The sequence below is a fragment of the Gossypium arboreum genome, chromosome 9 (assembly GCF_025698485.1).
Source record: "Gossypium arboreum isolate Shixiya-1 chromosome 9, ASM2569848v2, whole genome shotgun sequence".
Taxonomy (NCBI): domain Eukaryota; kingdom Viridiplantae; phylum Streptophyta; class Magnoliopsida; order Malvales; family Malvaceae; genus Gossypium; species Gossypium arboreum.
In genome coordinates, this window is record NC_069078.1 from 82,569,741 (window position 1) to 82,597,654 (window position 27,914).

At 30.8% G+C, this 27,914-nt stretch overlaps 3 protein-coding genes and 1 long non-coding RNA gene across 4 annotated transcripts; 2 read left to right on the forward strand and 2 right to left on the reverse strand.

Annotated features, from left to right (window-relative positions):
• The first annotated feature begins 498 nt into the window (after nt 1–498).
• On the forward strand, nt 499–3,172 carry LOC108461727 (uncharacterized). Its single transcript, XM_053019059.1, has 5 exons — nt 499–690; nt 1,395–1,642; nt 1,993–2,210; nt 2,354–2,507; nt 2,740–3,172. Exons 1-4 carry the CDS (start codon nt 574–576, stop codon nt 2,470–2,472), a joined length of 702 nt encoding a protein of 233 aa, XP_052875019.1. The 5' UTR covers nt 499–573; the 3' UTR covers nt 2,473–2,507; nt 2,740–3,172.
• Nucleotides 3,173–4,085: 913 nt separating this feature from the next.
• LOC108461610 (transcription factor TCP19-like) lies at nt 4,086–5,692 on the reverse strand. Its single transcript, XM_017761503.2, has 2 exons — nt 5,525–5,692; nt 4,086–5,275 (listed from the first exon to the last, which is right to left on the reverse strand). The coding sequence occupies exon 2, from the start codon at nt 5,243–5,245 to the stop codon at nt 4,220–4,222; it is 1,026 nt and encodes a 341-aa protein (XP_017616992.1). The 5' UTR covers nt 5,246–5,275; nt 5,525–5,692; the 3' UTR covers nt 4,086–4,219.
• Nucleotides 5,693–6,844: 1,152 nt separating this feature from the next.
• Nucleotides 6,845–7,644, reverse strand: LOC108463561 (uncharacterized). Its single transcript, XM_017763485.2, has one exon. It carries the CDS (start codon nt 7,450–7,452, stop codon nt 7,144–7,146), a length of 309 nt encoding a protein of 102 aa, XP_017618974.1. The 5' UTR covers nt 7,453–7,644; the 3' UTR covers nt 6,845–7,143.
• Nucleotides 7,645–14,419: 6,775 nt separating this feature from the next.
• On the forward strand, nt 14,420–27,914 carry LOC128280499 (uncharacterized). The gene is made up of 3 exons (XR_008270588.1): nt 14,420–14,465; nt 24,516–24,600; nt 27,673–27,914. It is a non-coding gene; the product is annotated as an uncharacterized LOC128280499 (long non-coding RNA).

Consider the following 27,914-nt stretch of genomic DNA (forward strand, 5'->3'; position numbering starts at 1 on the left):
TAAATAATTAGGGTGACATATGTGTTTAAAAAGGATAACCGAATCGTTGATCGATTAACAGTAATACCATTTTCAAGGCTTTTGGCTATATGCAACCCTTAGATGAAAATTTTCAAAATCTAATTAAAATAACCTGACTCATCTAGTTTAATTATAATTTTATCCTTCTTCGCGTACCAAAAAGAAATTCATATCAAAATTTTTTTTATTCAATTTTCAAGCTTTGGAAATTGATTAGAGTTTTTGTTAAATATGTTGATAATAAAGACTTAAAATTTATAAAATTTTATCCTTTTCCTCAAACTGTATCAATAAAAAGATTGAATCAAAAATTAAAAATTTAAGTGAATGTAAGGAAAGGAGAATAGCCGGCAATAATGAGTTGAGTTGGATTTTATTTGTGATTGAATTATGGAAATTGTTGGGTTGATTAGATTGGGCCAAGTAGATCTAGGATTTTAACTTGGTCCATCATCGTAATGGGCTTCTAACCAATATACAATACAAATCATCATCTTGTTCTTGAATTGAATTGAATGAAGAAGGGCAGGGGCAGCGACAAAGAATTGCAAAATGGGGGAGAGAAGAGCAGCTTATAACAAGAAAGCACCACCAAAAGCGAAATGGCCTGTTCTTCAACCCAAATTGAACCTTCAGATTACACGCCTTAAGGACAACGATCTCTTCACCGTACGTTTCTCTTCAATTTGTCCGTTCTCTAAAAAAAAATTCCCATTTTAATCTTAAATTTCACTCTTCTTTAATGAAATCATGAGATTATGCTTTTGTATATAGTTTAACTGTAGTTTATTTAATACGTTTTAGTTTTTATCAAAAGAAAATTTACTGATTGCAATTGTGGCCCCCCTTCATTTTTGTTCAAATCATAGTGTAATCATCTGTTAAAAGGTTCATATTTTCAAGCTTTTTGGATTCAAATCTGGGTTGTTAAAAGGGTTGAAGTTAGTTTGAAAAGTGAATAGAAATGACCCTGGTTTAGATGTTTTAGCAGCTTGTTCATTGTTCTAATGAAAAACAAAAGCATTTTTGTTTTCTAAATTCTAAAATTGAGATTGGATGTGGATCGAGTTTAAGATGAATTTGGTTATTACCTGTATTTGTAATTGAATCTTTATTTTGGAATTCCTTTGTGCGGACTTTGCTTTAAATTGGATAGGATTTGACTTTGGCATATTCAGTTACAAGGCTCAAGACTTCAACTTTTTCAGTATAAAATGTAGAAATCACACAATGGTTTGTGTCTATATCAGCAATAAGGTTTCACTCCCAAATTCTGGTGCATATAAGTTTTGGTGTGAAATTGCTTTTGTGGTGGAATATGATCTGAAATCCTTGGATGTTAATGATGATTCTATTGTTTTCAACATATGCAGGTGCAGAATTTCTTCACGCCTGCTGAATCGAAGGCATTTATTAAAGCTGCCGAGTCTGCTGGTTTTGAACACCAAGGAAGTCTTGGTCCAGCAAAAGGTGAAGCCTACCGAGACAATGACCGAATAGCTGTTAATGATCCTGCTCTTGCAGATATGGTATGGCAGTCTGGACTTAGCAAACTACTCTCTGATATTAAAATTAGGGGGAAAGTTGCTGTTGGCTTGAATCCGAATATTAGGTTTTACAGGTATGTTTGATTTCTTCCCATAAACTCATACTTACTTTTACTTTGAATAACTTGCATAACTTTTTGCCAATTGATACTAGATTATCTCGCTCTGAAATGCTTCTCGAAAATTAAAGAACAATTTGGCCATGCCTATTGCCTAGCTGACTTAGAAACCACATATGCAACTTTATGAATTAAGTATACCTGAGTTGGATTACATTTATGAATTAAGTATACCTGAGTTGGATTACAAAATGTTATGATGTATGCCGGCGGTTTTTCAATCATTTAACTGTTTAATTTGCTTCTCTAGTCAATTATGATGCTCGGTTTTAGTATTTACCATGCAATCAATATTATACTTCTAGATACAAGGTTGGTCAGCACTTTGGACGGCATATTGATGAAAGTGCTGATCTTGGAGAGGGAAAGCACACTGTTTATACTTTGTTAGTATATTTAAGTGGTGCTGCCAAAACCAAAGACAAAAGTGATTCAAGCAACACGAAGGATTCTGCATCAGAGCCAATAGTTGGAGGGGAGACCGTCTTCTATGGTTCAAGGAATCGTGTTGTAGCAGAGGCAAGTTCTCTTTACGTCTTTTTTATATTATTTTAGTGGCACCCCTCCCCAAACAACAATTTCCTTTTTCAAATTCATATTCAGTTATCTGTATGTATGGCTTACTTTGGATATCCTTTAGTGATGTAATAGTAACTATGCAGGTAGCTCCTGCCGAGGGAATGGCTCTCCTGCACATTCATGGTGACAAATGTATGCTACATGAAGCTCGAAACGTCTCCAAGGGTATCAAGTATGTTTTCCGATCAGATGTGGTTTTTGCTTGAGGAGGAGCCATAGTTTTTTGACTTCAGAGGGCTTGGTAAGTTTTTCAACACAAAAGAACCAATACATGTAAGATGTAGTATATGGATGTATTATTCTAGACCCCTTTAGTAATTGCAGCTATACTATAATCCTTTTCAAGTTGCATTTTTTTTCCTTGGTTTATCCCTTTCCCATAATATACACTTACTGGAATAGTTTCTGGTTCTTTCGGAATCATATTTAATTTTTATGTGCATCTTTTTCTAATTGTAATGCATCCTGGTCAGGTTGAATGGCAAGCATTTTTCAGAACATACAACTCAACAAGCAAAGTGGACATCGTCCATAAATACTTCATCTTATATTAGAAACTTACTGTCACCATTAGAGGCGAGCAGTTGCTTTATCTACTAAGAATCTAAACATTCAACTTCAGTTTTGAGAGCTTCGTCGACATCAGGTAACTATCATTGTTGCCTCCTTGGAGAAATTAGAAACTGTCTTATTAGTGAGTCCTGTTTGTATGTGACTTGCATGAATATTCCAATGCATCTCTTTATCAGATATTTGTTAATGCAGAAACCAAGCCTGAAACATTCATTTAGAGGATACTTGTATACTTGTATGACCCTTTTGTTCCGCTCTTTTTGTTTTCTATACTATTAATTGAGATGAATATGAGTATTCTAATACTTACTCATCTCTTCATTTATTTTTCAATTAGCATTATTATTATTTTTAATTTAAACTTGGAGTTTGAGCAGAAATAATCGAGTTTGAAGTTGAGCATAAGAATCAAATTCATTTTTATGAAGTAATCAATTCGACTTCTATTTTAAATATAAAAATCGATTGAACTCGAACCTTCAGGTTGAACTATGCACAACTTGACTCAAATAGATCAGCTTCCTGTTGATTTCGAAGTAGTGTCTGATCCTCCAGAATTCTGACTCAAGGCCCTTTTGTGTTGTGAAAGATAAATGGTGTTGATTTTGACAATATCCATTCTAAATTGTTTTTGAGTGGCTGTCTATATACGTGCCCGATAATTAATATAAAAATATTTTAATACACAATTAACAAAGATTTTTTGGAAGAGCACAATGAATACACAATTAACAAAGTTGAGTACAAGAAATACCAAATATAGGTGATAAGGTGATCAATCAAAATTAAGACACGTGTTTAGCATTAGCAAGCACGAAACAGACACTGTCAGCAGGAGCCCAATCTGGTCTGCCTAAAAAAAATTAGGGTTTGAGGAAGGGAATCAAACCCTAATCCAACCCAATCCCATAAAGATCGGCACAAGAGATTTTTGTGGTTCGGTTGGATCCGCATCCCTAAGTACACGTGTCTCCGCACGTGCCCTACATTGAGCCGCTCGACCTGGTCCGCGGGTCTCCCCCACGCGTCCCCAAAAGATGTGATCCCACTTTCCACGTGGGTATCCAAATGCACGTGACCCCACCATCAGTCGGACCAGAAAGATTTAACAGAGAAAAAAAAAAAAAAGAAAGAAAAAAAAAGAAGCTTTCTTCCCATAAACATTTCCAAGGAGAATAGCAATGGAAATGGAACAGGAAGATGATGATGATAGATAAGGAAAATAAATAATAAAATGGCCAAAAAATTCTCTTTTGATAAACTTTTTTTGTTAGGAACTTTTTTCCCAATTTTTTTTACTACAAATATATATATAAAAAAAGAGAAAATTCCTGAGCCTAACAACTCTACTCTGTATCATCGAAATCAAAGAAACTTAACCTAGTGTTTGTGATCAGGCTTCGAACATGGGGCTTGCTGGTTGGCAGGACTACCCAAGAATTGAAGCTCTCTCTTATCGAGAATCTCCAAAGAAAATTCCCTAAGCATCTGCGTAGTACTATGGTTTGAACTATTATTACCGTTACTAACACTAGTAGCACCTGAACTAGAAGTGGGCAAAACACTTGAGCCCATCGACCCAACACTGGAATCCTGCACCTCTGGTTGCATAGCAGACACAAAGCTAGATATTGATCGACCTGTGACGTTAAAAAACGGCGGTGCAGTTGCTGGAATCGCCCACAACTGTGCCTGGTTTGAACCAGGTGCAGCAGGGAGTACGCCAAAAGTACCCATAGGCCATATAGGAACCAACCCTTGTGAATTCAAATTGAAACTGTTACAGGTCATGGGAGCAATGGGTGCCAATCCTGAAGACACCGAACTTTGATGCTCATTAACGTCAATGAACTCACTGTTAGAAGGTCTTCTCCTACGTTTTTTTGGCAACTCGCCTTCTTGTTTCCCTGAAGAAGTTGGTATCTTGAGAGTTCCATTAACGGAAACAGCAATAGCAGGGACCGTACCAGTGCCTGTAGCTTCAATAATAGCTGGTTCGGCATGCTCTAATAACCACCTAATCGTTTCGCCATCGGACTTGTGACCCAGTTCTCTAGTGAGCTGAAAAATCCTGGCAGCACAAGCGGCGGGCATGCGGATCCTACGGCCACGGCCTTCGACTTTTGTGTGACGGTCTTTTGATGGGCGTTTGGGGGCCAAAGACCGTTGGGTTCGAGCAGCAGGCACGACTTGAACCAGGGTTGGGTTAGCCAATTCTTGCGGCTCCGTATCTGTTAAATCCTCTTCTTTCATGGGTTGGTTGGGGTCCATTAAGGTGGCGTCAGAAGCTGAGAAAGTGGGTGTTGTATTGTTGGATTGATGGCGTTCTTCATTGATGATGACGGCGGTGTTGTTGTTGATGCTTTCGTCGATTTCCTCGATCGTTTGATTTCGATTGCACTCCATCTTTTACACAACAAACAAGATATGTTTAACCTATCAAAACAAGCCACAAAAACATAAATATTAACAGGATTAGCTTAAAAAGATAAGAGATTTTATGGAAAAGTTGTGTTAAAAAAAAGAGCCATAATATCTTATAGTTAAGAGAAGTAGTTGACTGGGTAGGATTTGAAATTTAGCCTTTGATTTGATGATCTTGGAAAAGGGTGGGGCATGGAACAGAGATGGTATTAAAAGGAAAAGGGGAAAGTGGGGGGGAATAGAGAAGAGAAAGGCACAAACCCTAAGGAAGCAGCCAGGCAGCCCCACCTTCTTGAGAAACGGAGGGACCCAAAAGGAGGCGTATTTCTCTTCTCTCTAAGGACCCCAGATGGTGACACCTGGTGGCCTTCTTTTTTTTTTTTAATATGATTCTCTCTCTCTTTTCTATTTTGTATAAATAAATGTTATCATTCGATTTTTACTTTCTTAAAAGTTAATTATATAAAAGGAAATGTATTAATCCTCCAAATCTTGATTTTATGCTTTCCATTCAGTCACCCTAACTGATTTTGATTTCTGTGGCTGGGGAGGACTCGGCCCAACTTAAAATGGGTTTGGATAAATATTTTCACACCAATATCTCTTCACATAAGCCCTTAAAATAAAAATTGATTAAATTATCACAAAATAAAATTTAAACATATGAATATATCATATTAAAATATTAAACAAATACAATTATTTATCATGGTGCAGTCATTGAACTTAAGTTAATATCGAGTTAATTTGTGATACCATCTCAATCAAAAATATTATTTTACATATGTAGTTCATGGGTGTAATAAAATGTATAAAAATTAAAATAAAGTTTAGTTTAGTGATAAATTTAATGTTTTACGCATTGGTGCTGGTTCAAATCCCACAATAAATATAAGTATTTTTTTAAAAATAAAAGTACTAAAGTATCGTCAAATGATATAACTTATTTTAAATGCAAAAGGATAATTTTGTGATCTCCTTAATCGAGTTGTGCCCAATTGACTCGTAACGCTAACTCAGTCAAGTGCTTAAATAATAGTAGAGATATACAATTTATGCAAATATTAAATTATGCATATTAAAATAAAGCTTTGATTTAGTCAGAAATTTAAGGTTTTACCAATTTAATTGACATGAGTTTTAATTTCACCATGTTTTTATTTGTTTTTGTTAAAATAAGAAGACTAAAGTACCCTCAAATAATATAACTTAATTTAATTACGAAAGAACATTTCTATAATTTCTTTAATCGAAATAATATTTGATTGACTCGTGACATCAACTCAATTAGTGGCTTAAATAATAATATAGATTTGAAACAAATATTATCATTATCAATAGTTTTATTTATTCAAATAATATTAGATATAAAAATAATTTAATATTTTATAATTATTAAATTTAAAATATGAAATATTGTTAAAAATTTATTATATACCAATTTTAAATAATATCTTTAATGTTCATTATCTCATTATTTCATATTACTACTACTTCTACAATGAAATTTAATTAAACATATATTCCATCACTAATTTCATCAATCTCATCGCTACATAAATTAGTGTCACTGAAAATCAATTTTACCATCGACCCAAATGAATGAACTCTTCTATTAATGAGTTAAAATTGATGTAAATATTCAAAATTCATTGTATACAAGGAAATAAAAGGAAGAGAGTGAGAAGTGTAAGGGAGATGGTGGGATAATAGATAACATTCGAGTTTAATTAGCAAAATAATGAACTTTTCAATAAGGATCGTTTTACCCCATATATATGTCGTGTGTGCATGGAATTTGGATAAGAGAGAAGTAGAGAGGATCCACCATCCCCACCAATTTACCAACTGGGGCTTTGATAAGCGACGAATGGCTACCTCTAGAGTTTCCCAGCAGTAGAAGGGATGATCTTGATAACAAGGCCGGGGAAAACGTCGTCAGGATCATGGATGTGAGGGTTGCGCTCCACGATAAAAGGATCGTCGCACTTGTCGCTGATGGTGTGAAGTGTCTCCCCTTCTCCTACCACATAGATTTCATCACAGGGTGGCTTCAGAAGCTGCTTCCCTCTCGCAGCTTCATCTGATGATACGGAACTTGTCTTGATGCAACCCATCAGTATTAAGGTCAACAAGGCAAGGGCACAGTACCAAGAGGCTGAATCAACTATCTCCATGGATTTCTTCATGGTTTTGCTCCAGGATTTACAAGAAAAAGAGAAGATGGGGATTTTGAGTGTTTGGAGAAATAAATTTAGTGCTTTATATAAAAACTAGTAATTTGGTAGAAAGTTTGGTTGTTAGAGAGTAGGAGAAGGGGTATTTTCAATATTTTTACTGTTTTTTAAGACATGAATCACCTTCCTAATTTCTACTCACCAAATTGCCGAAAAGGATTTGGTGTTAAATAAGTGTAATCTTTAATTTCTAATGTTAAATAATTTATGGTTTGAACTTATGCATTCTTTAGTATTATATTGAGATGATGACTGGAAGCGAAATCTTTGACGTGTTGAAATCGGTAACCCAGGAAGAAGTAACTTCTTTTGAGTAAACCAGATCATCATGTTTTCGTAATTTGTGTATCATATTTTTCTGTCAATTTTATGAATTACAATTACTTCATGCCACTTGGGTAAAATGTATATTTACTCAAATTTTATGTAAGAGAAAATCCAGAAATAATAGCATAAAAATTTTAAATATGAAGTTGTTGATTTTGGTTTGATTATTTGTATTTTGAAACTATTTCTTTTTTATAAATTTTTATTGGTTTTATATAAAAATATGAATATAATTGATTTTTAATATATATATATATAGTTTATAAAAATTATGAGTTTTAATAATATCTAAATAATAATATAATTTTTAATAATATAATTCGGTCTAATATCAATTCAATTAAATATTTAAATAATATAACAAAATATTTAATAATCATATATGGTTTGAACCTTTGACCTCAAGACAACTGATAAAGCAATAAAAATATGATGCAATTGATTTACAAACAATTTCAAACCGAGATCATATGCAAATGTTTATCTATGAAAAGCCCAGCTATATAATGTGAAAATTAGTCGCCATTTATGAAGTTTTAAGTCTCCAAAACAGCTCTTCCGATTAACACCATGTCGGGGAAGTAGGAAAGAATCCAATTAATTGATTGCAATCTATTTCAATATTGTTTTAATGACCTTATGAGTTATTGTATAACTATCGTCCATATTATTCACTATGATATTGTAATTAATCGATCCAAATTATCAAATTCTTCTTGTCCAAAATTATTTTTCAGTATATAAGTTACTCATACAGCAATTATTATTTGCTTTTTCTTAAAGTTGTGCATAAATATAAGATAAGATTATAAAATAGTAAAGAATTTGATATTAAATCTTTAGTTGATACATTTCTAAATTTAATTGCTGGATAATTTTATCTCTTACATATATATATACACCCACTTTTGTTACTTTTGTTATACTCTTTTATCACAGTACCCGCATGTCTTATGGATAGAGCTCACACCATTATAAATTTTTGAAACGTATTTTTACAAGTTATTTAAGATAATTATCACATCAATTCTTAATAAATTTACATTTATCTCTTATTTTAAATCGTACTTAAGATTGAATTTTACAATGAAATAATCATGATATAAAGATTCACTCTAATCCTTTCTTTATCTATAAAGACCTCTTACTCTAAAAAGAAAGACATAAGCAAGAATTAAGTACCGAAACTTTACTCTAGTATTTCCTCAATCTTCTCTGACAATCAAACCTAACGACTCTTCACACCATTCACTATGTAAATCACTCTTATTCTAATGGCTTTTCACACCCTATCATATGATTTGTTCTTAATGTATTATTCAAAATCTTATGTTCATTTTATTTGTTACTTCAACGAAAAGAGCACATATAGGAGATTATGTGTAAGAAATAAATATTTTTCTTCCTCTTTAATATTTATTTCTACAAACCGTTAAAAAGGCTTTTACCCTGGGAAGGGTAGTAACATAGAGCTATCACTCGAATTCATGAAAACTGGAAAAATATGTATATATAGTTGGTATATGTTTTATTTCATTTTAATTTTCTTTTCATTGGTATTTTGTACAACTAATGATTAAGAAAATAAATAATAAATAATTGATATAATGATAGGATATATTACATTTTTAATAAAAAATTTGTATTCAAATTTTAGAAATAATATTATTCGATGGGACAATCACAGATTTAAAAAATCATCTATATAAACCTTAAATTAGACATAAAAATATCTTAATTTCAAAATTAAAATAAAGGAGTTCCACCATTTCCCCAAAAAAAATCCAGTCATAAGAGTATCTATGAAAATCCTATTTATACAAAATAAAAATAAAAATGAAATGCAATTTTTTCGAAGGTATTGGGAAAATGTTTGAGAGAGCTGGCGGTTGCCAATATTGTGTGGGCTTGGTGATTTGGTTATCATGTATACACATTCAGAATATTTTTGTTTTTCCTTTTAACTATTGCTCTACTTATATCTGCGTAGACTTGTTGAAGGCAGGGTCTACCTTGAAACTCGAATAGATAAGCCTTTTGTGGTTTGAATTATTGTTATCATAATAAAATTTTCTTAACATTATTTTAAATAATAATATGAAATTTTTAGCTGTTCCAGTAAACCCATCCAACCTTATGTTGCATAAAAAAGATGAGTTCATGATCCAGCCTGATACATAACACTTTAATATCTCAGTGGCTGGGAAAGTCTTGGGACCAAAATGGAATTTTGGAGTTATGCCGGAGTCTTAGGCGTGCAAACCATCCAAGCTGACCTGTTTAAGAAGTGTTTAGTGTTTGGGAGGTCCAATTACAAGAGCTATCATTCCCACCCATAATTCATAGGATGTAGTACTCTTGGTTCATGATTATTATTGACCAATGTCTTGGGGATTTGGTATACATAATTGAAGCCACCCAGACAATACCATCCACTGAACTTTCGAACTTTTTTTGAGGTGGGCGTAAATGAAGTATCAGCATTCAGCGGGCAAGTTGAGTTAGAAACCCTTACTAGGGTAGTGTTTTAACTGGGAAAGGCTAAAATGTTTAACTAATAAAATCTTATAATTTTTTGTTATAATAATATAGTTGGGTCCGGTTTTATCAATTTAAATTTTCAAAATAATTGATCTTACATTACATGATCCTCGATGGCTTAAGTTTCAATGTTGAATTACTTTTTTTTAGATTATGTGAGTTGTTTGTGATTCTACATATTTTATTATTTAATGAAAATTTTACGATCGATTTTTTCATAAAATAAATTATTAGAATATTTTAATTTATATTAAATTTGATTTGTATGATTTATATGAATAAAAATATTAAATTTAATAGTTGAATAATTAAATATTAATTGTATAAAAATATAAAAATATTAATTTTACATATATATAGGTGGATTCTCCCATATTAAAAATAATTAAAACATATATAATATATTAATAAAAATCAAATTATAATTAAAGTAATTGTAGAATATTTAAAATATGATTACAAATATATATATATATATATATTCTATTCTTCAATCTTCATTATTTTTGCTGGGGCAAGTTTATGAAGTAGTATGTTAAGTACAAGTTAAAAGTGGTCCTACAATAGCCTATTACTTGTCAAATTTGGTATTGATAATTTATTGAAATAAATTTTTAAATTTTAAATTGTGTTAATATTGATGGAAGTCCAATCTTAGAGATTAATCCATTTTAAAATTAAACCCTTTGGATTACAAAGAAAATGATTAGGATTGCATTAAAATTTCTTTGAAGCGTATGTTCAATAATTCACTTTACATTGGTTTTATTAGTAAATTGTTTTTACTATTTTATAGTTGCTATTATTAAAGAATTGGATTGTTGCCAAAAATAATCAAAGATATGCTTTTAAAGAACAATAATTTTGGTTAAAAGATGACAATCAAATACAACAAATTACATTGAAATACGAGAAAGGCTCAATTTCAAGTGGAGATTTGCAACTTCATCAAGGAAAAGATAAGAGAAAGGAATTGTTAGACTAGTTTACACACTTACATATTAACAGACTGTGAGCATTCTTAGAGGCATTACCTTGAAATACTTTAGAGAAGTTGAAGTCCAAGCTAGGCATGTTAGATATTCATAGGGAAGTGAGGAAATGAGAGGATGTTACTAGTATTTGGTAAAAATATTTTAAAAAGTAATTATGTTGATTAAGGTTTGGTAAAGATATTTAGTAATAATTTATAGACCAATTGTAACGATTCGAATTTTACCGTTATCGAAAAAGTGTATTTTTAGGTCTCCGTTTCTGAAAAATGGATTCGTAAATATTTTAAGTGGTTAATTAGAGTTTAATTAAGTGAATTTAATTTAATTAAGAGTAATTAAAAAAAGACTAAATTGAATAAGGGAAAAGTTGAATTATAGATTAAAAAATAAAAGGACTAAAAGGAAATTATACAAAAGTATAAATTGAGGCGGTTTACCGTGAAAAAATCTAAGATTTTTTTATGTTTAGTATATTATTATATTATTATATTATTATATAATAAAGATACTTTATATTTTAATTATATTATATTATATTATATTATATTATATTATATTATATATATAAACTAAAGAAGCAAATGAAAGGAAATAGGAACAGTATGAAACGAAACAGAGAGCAGGGGAGAAAAAGAAAGAAAGAAGGGGAGAAAAGGGAAAATTGAAGGTTTGAAGCTTTAAGCTCTAATAGGTAAGTCAATCAAGCCTTTTTTACTTAATTTTGATGTTTTAGAAGTTTTAGAATAAAGTTTTGATGAAATTAAGTTGATATTTTGATAGTTATTAGATTTCTAGATATTGTCCATGTTAAATAAAATGATGAATTAAGGGATAAATTGATAGAAATTCAAGTTAAAAATGATACAAGGATTGAATTGTAAAGTGATTCATAAGTTTTATGCTTTAAGGACTAAATTGAAAGAATTTCGAAATTATGGTTTTATGATGAAAAATAGATAATTATGTCTAAGTTTGGTTAAAATTGAGTAGAAATAAAGTATGAATTAAGATAGAAAAGTAAGTGAATTTAGTTAGAATTAAATTGAAATTAAAGTAAATCAACATTTTGTACTAAGACTATTTTGGACAAAGAGAGTAGTCTAAGTTTGAAACATCACCCAAAATTGTAGAAATTTAATTAGAGGATGAATAAAATATGGAATTAAATTAAATATTATTGAGTCTAGTTTCTTATAGAAGAAGCGATATAAGCAATTGAATTGTAAATTATGAGATATAATGAATTTTGTGAGACAAGGTCGAATGAATTGGGTTCCCTGTTCGACTTTGGAAAATCACCAAAATTGAAGAAAAATAATTAGAGGCTTAAAGTTATATTTTAGAATCCCTAATGAGTCTATTTCAGGAGAAATCAACAGAATATTATCCGAGTTCATCTTTGTGAGATAATTAATTTTTAGTGAAGAAGGGACGAAACTGTCGACAAACAGAATAGGGGTGAATTTAAAGAATAAATTGTACTTAATGGCTAAACCAAAAATTCTGAAATTTTTATTGTAAGAAGATTTGTGAGTCTAGTTTCAGGAAAAATTAGCGGATCTTAATTTAGAATTCTGTAACTCAAGATATAAATTAGTAATGTATTAATGATTATGAATTGTATTAATTTCATAGTCAATGTGGTATCGAAAATCTCGGCTAAGAAAGGACAAGACAAAGTCAACGGGAGTTAGCTCGAAAATTACGGTTTGTATTTCTATAATCCGAACTTAGTCATTATTTATTATATTTATATACATATAGAAAATGTTAGTGATTGAATTATGATGTTTTACAATTGAAATAGATTGATTTTAGTATGCGATGAATTTATTGAATTTATATTGATTGAAATTATTTTGATTGAATTTATATTGATTGAATTATATAATATATATGATTTATGTAGAAATTTGAATATTGAATGAATATTATATTGAAAAATATATTGATTGGAAATATGAGGAAATTGATATGAATATATGAGATTGTGATAATTGAATATTTGATATTGAAAAGTGAATTGAATTGTATTGAATTATGAATTAATGTGAATAATTGAAATATATTGTTGAATTGAATGAAATTGTGTGAATTGTGAAAATGGGTGAATATATGTGATTATCAGAATGGTATATTGATGAAAGAATTATTAAATTGAGAAAGTGAATGAAATACCCTATTAACTAGTCGGGCTGAGTCGGATATAATTGGCATGCCATAGGATCTGGAAGTGTACGGGATTTGCCGGCTTTATCGATCGGCACTTTATGTGTCGATTTCAGGCACCTCGTGTGTCGTATCAGGCACCTCGTGTGTCGTTTTAGGCACTTTATGTGTCGATATCGACCAGTACTATGTACCGTTTTAGACACAATGTGCCGTCTTGGTGTGTTTGGGTTGGAATCTGTATCCGTCAAAGTCCGGATTTGTTAATAGGGTAATAAGCGAAAGATAAATCAAATAAATTTGATTGATCAAGCTATTGAAATGAAACGAGAAATTGAATTGAGAATTGAAAATTTAGATATGAAATTGAAAATATGAACCAAAGGTTCATGAAATGATTGGAGTTCGAATTGATGATATATGATGCCACTTGATGAATTGAAATGTGATTTGAGATATATGAATCGTATGTATATACTGGAAAGCTACCAGGATAGTAAGTTGATATGATATAAATGAAATTGACAGTTATTGAAATGAATTAAAATGGAATATGATTGATAAGTGTATAGTTGAATATAGTTTAATGATATTGAATTATGAGTAAATTAAGGAAAGCTATACCGAGTAGTAAGTGAAAGAATGGAGTAAATAATAATGGATTTAGTTAAGAATTGAACAATTATGTTATTGTGTTTATTATATGATTTGTATAAAATTTATATGGTAAGTAGTTGAAATTTATCTATGAATAAATAATTGCATAATTGTAATTGTTATTATGATCTTAAGTATTTGTTATATTATTAAATGTTCGGATTATAGAAATGCCACTTGAGTATACCATACTCAGCGTCACGTTTGTTTCGTGCTTGAGTTAAGTAAAGATAGTACGTTGAATCAGTATCCCAAGACGATCCCGAATTCATTAAGGTAAAATATGTTGAGTATTGATAATGGCATGTACCCAGGATGTTTAATGAGAGTCACTTAGGTTGTAAAAGTATTGATGAAATAAGTAAATTATGGTTGGTAACGGTATATAGTATGAATTTTGAAATTTACTAAAAATTCGTAGTGATTCTAAATTAGTCCCGAATTGAATTTACTGTTCATATTGGACCGCGAGGGCCCATTAAAGGGATGACATCTTAAAACTAGGATGTGTGTGAATATTTATTTTAATTAATGACCGAAATTGGATCAGTCTTGGTGGTAATGTCTCGTAACCCTGTTCCGGTGACGGTATAGGGTTAGGGGACGTTACACCAATGGTTGGTAAAGATAATTTAAAAGTAGTTGTTACATTTTGTAATAATGCCCTTATTAAGCTTAATATCATGCTTTGTGATAGTTTGTTGTTTTTAGAATCTTAGGCTGCTATTTTTCAACAAACTCTTCTTCCTAATACCCTACACATAAGATTATAAAAATTATGCAATATAAGTTAATCCATTATAAATATATATTGATCATAGCTCACACCAGTTGATTATGATGTATTAACCTTTTGTTTGAAAATTAGACAAAAGCAATTGATGAATTAAAACAAAATTACTCAAAATTCAGTTCAATGGGAGGTATTATGCCTGTTCTTGTTGGACTGAACTGATGCAATAATTGACTCACAACAATCATCCCTCATTCAAGTTGAGAGGCTTTCAACCACATTGTTATTATTATGTAGGCACATAATTTCATTCTATATTTCAACTTCTTCAGCTTAAACGCAAAAAACCAATCTATCTAGAGAAATTGATGAGAGATGGAATCTAAAATTTCATACCAATTAAAGATTTAATATCAATTTTTGTACTATTCTATTTATGATTCAATCCACAATAATATTATTCGTTTACATCTTAAAATGAATAAAGTGATGAATAATATACTTCCCATGTTTTCTAGCTTGCTAGTTTGAGGAAGAACCACTTGTAGGACACCCATGAATATTTAGTTTCGACGCCTAATAATATCAAAAGCAAAAAGAACTTTATTTCAATATAATTACTAAATGATAGAAGGTGATTTGACCACTTAGCAAATCTAGTGCATAATTAGCCTCGTGAACTATATACTTCGCAGCGTTAATATTCAAAAGTTGGCTAAACTTGGCTTTACACGAAAGTGGCTACCAGAAAAAGTGTAGGCAGCAATTTCGTATTCAAAAGCTACAAGCTAAATATCAAATTTCCGAGCTCAAATAGATGGAGATGCTGCTATGAAAATGAGAGAATTGATGGAGGGGAGCAATATGTATATGCCAACTATTTGAAGTTCTATTATAGGAAATAGGTAACAACTATTGTGATACATTTTTTCTTTATCTTGAAAGTACATTTATCTAATACTCAGGTCATCTATTCGATATAATAAATCTAGCTCAAACTGGATACAATTTAAAACAAATTCTTAATTATTACAATCATATCCTTCTATTTTAAATTACTATTTAAATAATAATTTTCTACTTAAACATATTCACTTAAAGATATTAGTTTTGAAGAATTCGTTTAATGGCGTATAAGTTGTTATAGTAAATAGTCAAAACATTTAAGTTATACAAAATTTTAGCGTGCACAAATATTATAATTCACACCATAGATAATGCAAAGTGCCATTAACAATGGAAGTTTAAGGTGACTAAGAGTGGCTGTAGAGTGCTTATATTGTGAGTAGATAGTCTTCTGTCTTATGGATCTTCCCATTGTTTTTGTGCAAAGATGAGGTATTTATAGAAGGAGATTAGTTGGTCATCAACCCTAACCATCAAGCATCTTACTCCACATGTGTAGGGGGTAGAGTGGCTAGTTGCTAGCTAAGGGCATTGTTGGAGTCAATGCAAGGTGGCTAGGTGAAGTGTCATCAAGTTTGAGCAGGTGACGAATTGATGGGTGTTGTCAAGAGTTCTTCTCTATACAGTACAAATCCTTATCAAAATAGTCACAAAATAGAACTAAAATTCTCCTAATAAAGTCCAGAATAAATAAGATACATTTAAGATATTCTTCAAATCATTCAATCCAATCTCTAAAAAATAGAAAATCTTATTTATATGATCAAGTTCAATCCAATTCTCTACGATTTGTTTCTCCATTAGAACAACCTTCATAAATGGGCCAACACATTTAGATGAGATGTAACACCCTCTAACCCTGTCCCGTTGCTGGAACAGGATTATAGAGTATTGCCGATCATTACTGTAACACCCCAATCCCGTATCCGTCGCCGGAATAGGTAAAGGGGTATTACCGGACTTGAAACTCATATCAGAACAGTAATTTTTTTTTATTTTTTTTTTTGAACATTCCTTTAGATAAGTACTAAAGACAGTCAGGGATACAATTTAAACTTCTATAAGTACACATTCAAAAGATGTCATTTTCGCATGGCTTATATACATTAACCAAAATATTCTTCGGCCACTGGTCTATTCTATACATGCCATAAAATAATTCAAAACATAACAGTAACAAGCAATGGATAGTGATAGTGTGACTAGTTGCTGACGATCCCCGAGCCTGTAGCTTCCAAATGAGATCTAAAAAATAGAGGAAACAAAGTAAACGGAGTAAGCATTACAATGCTTAGTAAGTTTTAAGCAGTGTCAATAGATAACAATCAAATTATAACATAGTTGTTCGTATTTTTATTTCACTCTTCCTTCGGCATACCATCCCTTTACCGAATATGCACATCTCATCATATATAATTGGCAGATAAACTTTCACATAAAAGTGAGCTCATGTGACATAGATATATTGTATAATTTCACATAACCCCTCACACTGATCCGATGTCACATAATCATAGGAATAGTCTCATAGATTGCTCACGTATACATCACATAACTACCTTATGATTTAGCTCAAATCAAGCTCACATATAAACTTGGAGTACATACCTGTTTAACCTTTTGCATTGAATATATTTATAAGCAATTCTTATTGCGAAGTCTTATAGCTTTAAACTCTACTCAGATTATCGGAGACCTTTAGCTCGATGAAATCTCCACATGAAGTCATGGTCTTAACCTGCACATAGTCACCACATCCGGTCATCCGTCGTTAATCCGGGTTTACATCATAGAGTTTCATGCATATTTATTCACATGTTACAACATTCACATCGACTATCATATTTGTAATTCATTTACCTCATCAAATATCTAATAAAACACACCTTCCGCATTCGTCATTTGGCCACATATATATATATACACATCTCATACATATCTCACATTAGCCATTTGGCTTTACCACGTCTCTATCTCATACACGTTTAGATTAGCCATTCGACCGCCACATATATACTCTTCCACGCTCATCACATTGGCCATTCTACCTTATCACATATATGCATGTTCGCATTCATCACATTGGCCATTCGCCTTATCACATATATGCATGTTCACATTCATCACATTGGCCATTCGGCCTTATCACATATATGCATATTCACATTCATCACATTGGCCATTCGGCCTTATCACATATATGCATGTTCACATTCATCACATTGGCCATTCGGCCTTATCTCAAATATACACATTCACATTCATCTCATAAAATCCTAAATCAAAATATAAATTTTCATGTATACACTTTGCCTTGGCTGAATCTACATCTATCATTTTCCAATGAATAATTCAATTTCATGCCATACTATCATTTCATATTCGAATACTTATAAACTTACAATTTCACAAATTTTAATATCAAAGATCCATCTAACACTCATATATCATTTTACAATATCACAATTTAGAATTCACGTATGGGTTTAATCAATAGCTTATGAGCAACTAAAACAAGTTTTATCCATGTTTACAACATAACCACAAATTCTCTACAAGCTGTTTTTCCTGAGCAACAGTTGTTAAATTATTTGTAACTGGGGCTACGAAATTCCAAATTATGTGCCGTTAATTTTCCATGAAAATAGACTCGTATATCCTCTATCCACAAAATTTTCAGAATTTTTGGTTTGGCCAATCAATACCAGATTTTTCTTAAAGTTCCCCTATTTTACTAATTGACTACTCCGACTACTCTTCACTAAGAATTTAATTTCTCATTGTACAGAATTCAAAATATGTTTTCGTTTATTTTGTTTGAAACTAGACTCATTAAGGAGTCTAAGCATATAATTTTATCTTATAATAATTTTTGTACGATTTATGATGATTTTCCAAATACTGAACAGGGGATTTCGGAGCCATTCTGACTCTGTCTCACACAACCTTGAAAATCTCATTATCGTCAACCCCTTTGCTTACACGATTTCTTTTATACAAAACTAGACGTATCAATCTTTAATTACATAATTTATTCAGCCTTTAACTCAACTCCCACAATTTATGGTAATTTTTCCAAAACACGCTACTGCTGCTGTCCCTAGCAGATTTATACAATTTACTCTGTAAAGTTCTCATTCACATATTTAAAATATAATATCGTATATGCCGTCATTTAGAAAAGTCATTGACCTTAACGTATATACATAATTCATATTCATCCTGTTTTAAAACTTAAAACTTACAAAGGAATCAAACTCAATTACTTAAGAACTTACCTCGGAAGTTGTCGAACGATTACAGATCGACTATTCGGTTAGGTAGCTTTTTCTCTTATCCGAATTAGACTCCCTAAGCTCTTGAGCTTGAATAAACAAATTTAATCTATTACAAACCAAATATACAAACTCATGGCCGAATACACATTTCTCCTACTTCCATTCTAAATAAAATTTTATCAAGCTTCCATCTTCATTTAACTATGTACCATTTAGAACTATCAATACTTTACACCCTTTAACAAATTATAATCAATTGCCGAATGCATCTTTGACAATTTAAACCACACAACTCAAATTCTTACAATTTAAACTTAGAAATTTCTATTCATGTAAATTTTAGCAACATGGAGTCCATTAGACACTCCAAAATTCCATTTGAACAACAATCGTTCAACCTTCTAGCATAATTTCAATCTAGACAGCAAGCATTATTTAACATTCAGACTATTTTATTAGACCATCCGAATAGCTTAATTAACACCAATTTATAGCCCCTTGAACAATGAATTAAACCCATTCGATTAGCAACAAAAACTAATATTTAACAACTATTGTTTTCTTTTATTTCCAACATGCAGCAGACCAATTCCTCCACATATTGCAGCACATTCAAATCAGCATTTACATGCTGGAACAATTTGTTTTCAAGCTGCAGTTTCCAGCAGTCATTTATGCATTTAATTGTCAAATTGTTACGTCACTACTAACAACTGAAACTTAGTAAGAATAACATAATATTTTAGCTATTAAACTCAATTTATCAACCCCTATAACCATAACTTACCTGCATGCAAACATTGGAATTTAAACATAAGAATTTACAAAGTTTCCTTTGAAAAACTCACTCACAAGCACATTCAATATGTCCTATTTTGGACAGCACAAGGCAGCAAAAATTATATCCCGCAAGAACACACTTAATAGTATTAAAATTTATTAGCTCATCACAACAAAAATCCATTCTTTTTAATCCTGTAATAACTCAATTAATTGGTCCCTAAACTGGACAGCATAATGCAACAAATGGGACTGTCCATACAACCCCCAATCGGCATGAAAATAGAACCATTAATTTGTTCAAATTTTGGACAGCATAACGAAGGCACAAAATTGGACAGTAGTAATTTTTTTTTACAACTAATCAAAGAGCTTTTCTTTTCTACAACCCATATTCATGCTTTCCAACCACAATCCATCATCATTTTTCTTTACAACAAAGTTAAAGATAGAGGAGAGCTTAGAAAACTTACCAACTTAGGATACAACTCTTAAACAAGCTAAATCCTTAGTTTCCTTCAACATGCAAACTGTCTCCATTTTTCTTTTCTTTTTCCCTTATGGTTTCGGCAAAAGGAGAAAACAAAGAGAAAAGTTTCTCTGTTTTTATCACTATTCTTTTCTTATTTAATTCATGTTTTCAAAATATAAACTATTAAATATTATTTACTAAATATAATATACACATAATGCCAAAATCATAACATCATTACCATCCACTAATGTTAAAAGTGGGCCATTTGACATGCAAGTCCACAACTTTAGTAATTTAACATTTTAATCACTTGGACATTTGCCTATCATATTTTTAAAGCTTCTCAAATATGTCCTTTTTAGCTAATTTCACATCCAAATGACAAAATTAAAACATGAAATTTTTACACATACTTATTCACAAATAATAAGCATAGAATATAACAATTAATTATTTTTGTGACTCGATTTTGTGGTCCCGAAACCACTTTCCGACTAGGGTCAAATTAGGGGTGTCACAATTACTGTACATTTGCACATAAAATAAGAATAAATGTAATGCTATACATCTAAACATAGCTTTAATGGGCCCACAGTAGTTATTAAGTATAATTAAATCAAACCGGAGCTCAATCAAAACCATAGAAAATTTTTCATGCAACTTTAAAATTTCTTCTTTTGAATAGTAGTTCACACGACCTGGACACTCCCGTGTCCTCTACCCGTGGAGTATTCTGACTTATAGCTTATAAATTCACTAATTTCACACGGCTAAGGCACACGTCTGTGTGCTTAGCCCGTGTGCAAACCTATTTGTAGCATTTTAGGTGCAGGAGACACAGGGCCTAGCAACATGCCCGTGTACAAGCCACGTGTCTCACACGGTCTGGTCACACGCTCGTGTGACAAACCATGTAGACTCAAATCAAACCTTATATTTTAAAATTACCAACCTTGCAAATTGTAGACAACAAGCATTTCAATATTTCTCCATTCAACTAGTCCAAACATGATTAAACACACTTAATACTCATTAAACCATCATATCATAATCTAATACATATATTTAATAATGCCTTAAACTAAACCATTTCAAAAGTTGCATCTAAATTCCATTATATTCAATTCAAAGGATTATACATCATAACATTCTCATTATATCCATTAATTATCTATTAACGTTCTTCATTAACATCACTTACAACCTGATATCATTTAGATAACCTAGGTACATGCCATTCTTCAAAGATAGATACACCACCAAGTTTTTGAGTGTGGGAACTGACTTGGATGCTGAGTTGTTACTTACTTTATACCTAAGCTGTGCACGGAAACAAACCGTACGCTGAGTATGCACTCAGTGGTATTTCTATAAACTAATACTTAAAACAATAATAAGCTATGTATATACATTATAACGTAAACTTTTTACTTTCATAATCTTAATAGTTTCACCCCTTACATTCATTTTACATCTCTTCCCTGTAGTTAAGCAATTCATATATATTTCTATTTTCATATTATTCGATAACTTAAACATTCGTAAATCAGTCACAGTTACTTAATTGATATCAGACAATCTTCAGTACTTTCATTTACCCCTATTAACATAACTCGGACCTAAACGGATACGCGGATCCAACCCACACACCGGGGATAATATACAATGTTTCATCGGCTGAAACCGAAATACACCGTAGGGTAACAAACAGTAACAGTAACAGTCATAGTCAGGTACGAGTAACACTTCGAAACGAATCCGGAACAGTCACAGTAGTCGACACATATAGTGTCTCATCGGCACACAGTCGAAATATCCCTAAACACTTCCAATCCTATGGCATGCCAATTGTATCCAACTAGCCCGACACTGTTAATAGGGTATTCAAATCATTTCATTTCAATACAGAAGTAGTAACAGTTTCCATCATATCATTCATTATACATTCTAACTATTAAAAATGACAATTACATTGTATTAAATCATTAAGCATAGTTTATAGAAATACAAACCGAAATTCTCGGGTTTATTCGATATCCTCGTTCACTTTATCCTTTCCTTTTTTCGATGACATTTCCGGTGTTACGTTGGCTACATAAAATTTAACATTTAAAATTATCAAAATTTGTTATTTAATAACACGCTCTTTTATTTTCATATAACTTTTACTATATTTCCAATTAGGTCCTTCCACCATAACTATTCTTTTCTTCAAATAAACCTTAAAATTTTCATTATATCCTTACTTTAAACAAGTTTCAACTCTTAATATTCAATATAAAACATCAATTCTACAATTTAAACAATTTAATCCCTACTATAACAAAACTTATATCTCTCTTTATAATTTAATCCATCTCTCACTTCTAACTTGAATTTCTATCACTTAATATCATAATTCATCAATTTATTCAACTTAATCAACATCTAAAAAATTCATTAACTTCCTTATTTTTAACATAATTCAAGTAGTATTTGTAATGGTCTCAATTCATGGTTATCGGAACAATGGTTTCGTAACCACAAATCCGATTTAAAAAGAAATTTATTTTAATATTTTTGCATGAATATTTATATAATAGGAAAATCAGATGAAAATATCGATAAAAAAATTTTACCGATTTAGTGGTTAGTTAGAAAAAGAAATTATTGAAGAAATTGGGTAAAAACAAAGTATCGAGATCTCTATCTCATAAAACCGAGTCGGAAATATTTTTATAAATATTTATAAAATGTTAGCGATGTGGTATTAAAATTTCGTTAGGAAATTTTAATGTTTGGGTAGTCAATTAAATGAAAAGGACTAAATTGTAAAAGGTGTAAAATTGCTAAAATGATTAAATAGCTTAAGAGTCTAATGAGAAAGGATTTAAAAGAAAATTAGACCCAAAATTTATTTGGGCTGGACGGCAAGGCATGAAATCAGCAGGAAAATTGATGATTTAAGGGCAAAATTGGAATATTGCATAATTAACTAAATAAAGATAGGACTAAATAGAAAATATCTAGATTTCTCTTCATTTTTCTTTATTCTCATCAGCCAAAATGCCACAGGAGGGGTTATCTAAGCTGGTATTTCATAATTTTTGCACCAAGTGAGTTAATCCATGCCTATTTCTTATAATTTCTGTGTTTCTAAGACTTTTACAACTAGGTCCTACTTTTAAATTCATTAGTTTCTTATTTCATAGATGAAATTTAAAGTCACCATGGTTTATTTCTGTAAGTTTATGATTAAATAGAATGAAATTGAAGCTTTAATTTGTTTATGAGATGATTTTATTAGGCAATTTTAATGGAAATTGATTTTTAGGACCTAATTGTGAAAATGTTTGGAATTAAAGTCTAGTGTTAAAATTATGATTTCCAAAGGTTGTAAACTAGTTTAAGGTGATAGAATAAAGTGTTAATTGAGAACAATCAGCTCAATTGAGAGGCTAATTGAGTAGGGACGAAATTATTATTTATTAAAAGCCTAGGGGAAAAATAGTAATAAACTGCTTGCACTAAAACAGTTTTGGACAGCAGCAATAGACTAACTTTGAAAAATCACCATAAATTTTATAAATAGAATTAGAAGATGAAAAAAATATGGAATTAAATCTTATTGAGTCTAGTTTCTCATAGAAGAAACGGTGTAAGCAATAGATTTGTAAATCTTGAGATATAATGAATTGTGTGAGACAAGGTCAGAATGAATTCGGGTTCCCCTGTTCTTACTTTGAAAAATCATAAAAACTTGAATAAAAATAAATAAGAGCTTAAATTTATATTTCTAGAATCCTGAATAAGTCTATTTTTAAGAGAAATAAACAAGAACATCATTTGAATCCTGTATAAAGAGACAATTAATTTTCAGTAAAGAAGGGTCAGAACTATCAGACAGCAAAACAAGGGTGAATTTAAAGAATAAACTGTACTTATTGACTAAACCAAAAATTCTGAAAATTTTATGGTAAGAATATATGTGAGTTTAGTTTCAGGAAAAATTAGCCGATCCTAATTTAGAGTTCTGTATCTCAAGATAAAAATAATTTAATGATTATGACTCAAGTAGACAGCTTTAAATGAATTATAAATAATAATGAAATTATAGAGAATGTTACATATGAACATGAAATGTATTAAATTGATAATTAAATTTATTTATTTAGATCTAGAAGATTCAAATACAAAGCTAGATCGAGGAAAGGAAAAAGTTCGGGATTAGTAGATTTTTGTTTACAAGCAAGTCTCGAGGTAAGTTCATGTAACTTGAATTATATTCTTAAATACTTGAAATGTATGTTATTGATGTGAATATGATTTGAATGTTCATTGTATGAAAATTGATAAAACATTGATATATTTGATAAAAAGGGGAAGAAATCCCAGTTGAATGAAAGGAAATTTCGATGGATTTCTGAAAAGGAATTGACGGTAAAAAGGATCTAGCCCGACGGGTGACCCTATCCCGATATAGCCCTCCAAGAATATGTGTAAAATGGATTTAGCCGGACGTAATTCAAATCGAGTCAATTTAGCTTTGACTGTAATTCAGATCCAAGCTTATTAGAGTAATTGTCGTTGTAGGGGATCTAGCCTGGACTGGTAATCCCGACAATACTCTATGAGTTTATATTACAAGGTGTAGAAGCCCAAATTGCCCGGGCCCAATTATATGAAAACCTAACCAAACCTCTAAACCCACTAAAACCCTTAATCCATGACCCATTTACATCTACCCAAACCCAATTCAAAAGCCCATTAAGCCCCCCCAAAAAAAACCTAACCTAAAAAAAAAACAAAGAAAAAAAAAGAAAAAGAAAAACCTACCCCAAAAAAACCTAACCCCCAAAAAAAAAGAAGAAAAAAGAAAAACCTAACAAAAAAAGATAAAAAAACCTAGCCACCTAACCACTTTCCCACTTGCCCCATTTTTCCTCCCATTGTCTACCACCACCACCTACAAAATAGAAAAAAAATAGAAAATCATGTAAAAGATAGCTATAAAAGCCATTCAAAAATCATGTAAAAAGGAGGAGGATTTTACAAAGATTGAAGAAGAAAAAACACAAAAATCCTTCAAATTTTTAACACAAAAGAAACATCAATAAAAGGTTGCATTTTTTCTTTTTCCTCTTCTTTCGAATCTTTTTCTTTCTTTTTTTGTGTTGTTTTTTTCTTTCTTTATATATACATATATTGTTAAAAAAAATTATTTACCTTTTCCGGCCACCGTGGGCGGTGGCCGACGGTGGTCGGTGACGGGCGGCGACCGACGATCGACCGGTGACCGGCCCCCCCTTGGCCGGATTTCTTTCCCCCCTCCCTTCTCTCTTCCCTCTCTCTTCTTTTTCATTTATTTTTCGTATTTACCTTAGATTTCATATTATTTTGCTACTTAATTTAGCTTTAAATATTAATCATGTTATATATGTAATATTGTTATCACTATTATTTTTATATATTGTTATTATTATATTATACTTAGCTATTTATATATATATTTTCTTTATGTTTCGTTTCTTACTATTATATGCATATATATCTATTATTATATTTATTATTAATATTGTTAGCATTAGTACTTTTACTTAATGTGTATGTAGATATACATGTACATATTATTAGCTTTTTATCATATGTGTATATTGTATATATTATATTTATATTATATATATATTCTTAATGTTATTAGTTGTATACTTCTTGTATATTTCCATGTATATATTTTATATTGTCTCATGTACATACTCAAATACTATTATATATATACGTATTTTTAATACCATATCATGTATATATTATTATATTTATTTTATCCCTATTATATTTATTATTAATATTAGTACACATATTTTATTATAGGAGTATATATATTCTTTTCTTTATATAGTATTATTTTCATATATCGTTATATTTATTATTATACTTATCATTTTCTCTATTGTTACTTACTATTTTGTTTTAAATTATTATGTATTATTTGGTATATATGCGTCTTTTATTATTACTCTTATTATCATTATTAGTACATGTCCATTATATATATAGATATTTTAATACATATAAGTACATATTCATGTAGTGTCGTTAGCATATATATATATAAAATATATTTTTCTGTTATTAATATTTCTAATATATGTTGTATATTTTCATTTTGGTATGTCATGTATATATATATATATATGTATATGTATGTTTTATGTATATATTGTTATTTTCTATTGTCATTATGAATATATTATTTTTCTTATTATATTGGTAGTGCATCATTTCTATTTTTTGTAAATATTAATATTGTTGTTTTAATATTCTCAGTTTTAACATTTCATTATTAATTGCATCGTTGTTTTGTATTATTTACGAATTCTTATTTTAAATAATGTTTTACTCATAATTTTTAATTTCAATAAATAAGGCAACATGCCGATTTAATATTAAGTCATCGATTTCATCGCTATGTTGGGTGAATATCAATCGACTCGTGTTAAAACGGTACGTCCTTCTCAAAAGAAAACGAAACTTGAAATTTCTCGTGTTTTGATCGAATCACGATTCAATGTTACTTTGAACTTGCAATTTTGAAAATTAAGACAATACTTGTTTAATAAGATACCAATTTTGGGCGTCGCGAGGGTGCTAATACCTTCCTCGCGCGTAACTGACTCCCGAACCCAACTTTACTTTGGCTTTTGACGTAGACCTAAATTCGGCCTTCATTTTTGTGCAAGAATAAGTTTTCTTTTCTAAAAAGGATGATTTATTAGGTGTCCGGTCACACCTGGAAAAAAGATCGGTGGCGACTCCCTTTATTAATAAAATCAAAAGTTGGTTTTCAAATGTTTAATAAATCACCACAATTAGCGACCGAAAGAGAATTTTTTTTACGTCGCTACACAAGGGATTTAGCCTGGACTGGTAATCTCGCTGTAAGGATGAGGTTTGCGAGAGTGTGCACTCTGAAATGGAAATGTGCACACCTGAATATGAATTGACAGACCCGCAAATGTACACTAAAAGTGTACCTCTGAAAATCCACGAAAATTTCAAGAAATTCAACGCGATAAATATGAAAAAAAATATAAGGGAATGAAAATCATGTTATTGATGAGTTCATCAATCATGATATATATATTATTGACACATGAAAATTATTGTACTAACTTGAATGTTGAGTTTGTGCATGTTAGGGTAATAATGCATTGAATGAATATTTGAATGTTTATTGCATTGTATTGAAAATATTACGTAAGTATAACTCTTGTTACATGAGCTTACTAAGCACAAAGTGCTTACCTTGTTTCCTTTTTTCCTGTTTTGTAGTGTTAAGAGCTCGGAGGTCGGATTTGGTCGGAGACACATCACACTATCAACTTCAAGATTTCGGTATATCAAGAAACTTTATTTTGAAAATCAATGGCATGTATAAGCTAATAAAGTAAATGTTAACGTGAAATGAATGTAAAGTTAGTCATTGGTATGGTTAACAAACCTGATTTTGGTATGTGATGATGTTATCTTATAAATATGCGTGAATCTATATGCGTTAATCTATCTTGAAAATA

Coding starts and splice junctions, on each gene's coding strand:
- LOC108461727 (XM_053019059.1), top strand. CDS start 574: ATGGGGGAGAGAAGAGCAGCTTATAACAAGAAAGCACCACCAAAAGCG. Junction 691..1,394: donor AGGACAACGATCTCTTCACC/GTACGTTTCTCT, acceptor CAACATATGCAG/GTGCAGAATTTCTTCACGCC. Junction 2,211..2,353: donor TCGTGTTGTAGCAGAGGCAA/GTTCTCTTTACG, acceptor CTATGCAGGTAG/CTCCTGCCGAGGGAATGGCT.
- LOC108461610 (XM_017761503.2), bottom strand. CDS start 5,245: ATGGAGTGCAATCGAAATCAAACGATCGAGGAAATCGACGAAAGCATC.
- LOC108463561 (XM_017763485.2), bottom strand. CDS start 7,452: ATGAAGAAATCCATGGAGATAGTTGATTCAGCCTCTTGGTACTGTGCC.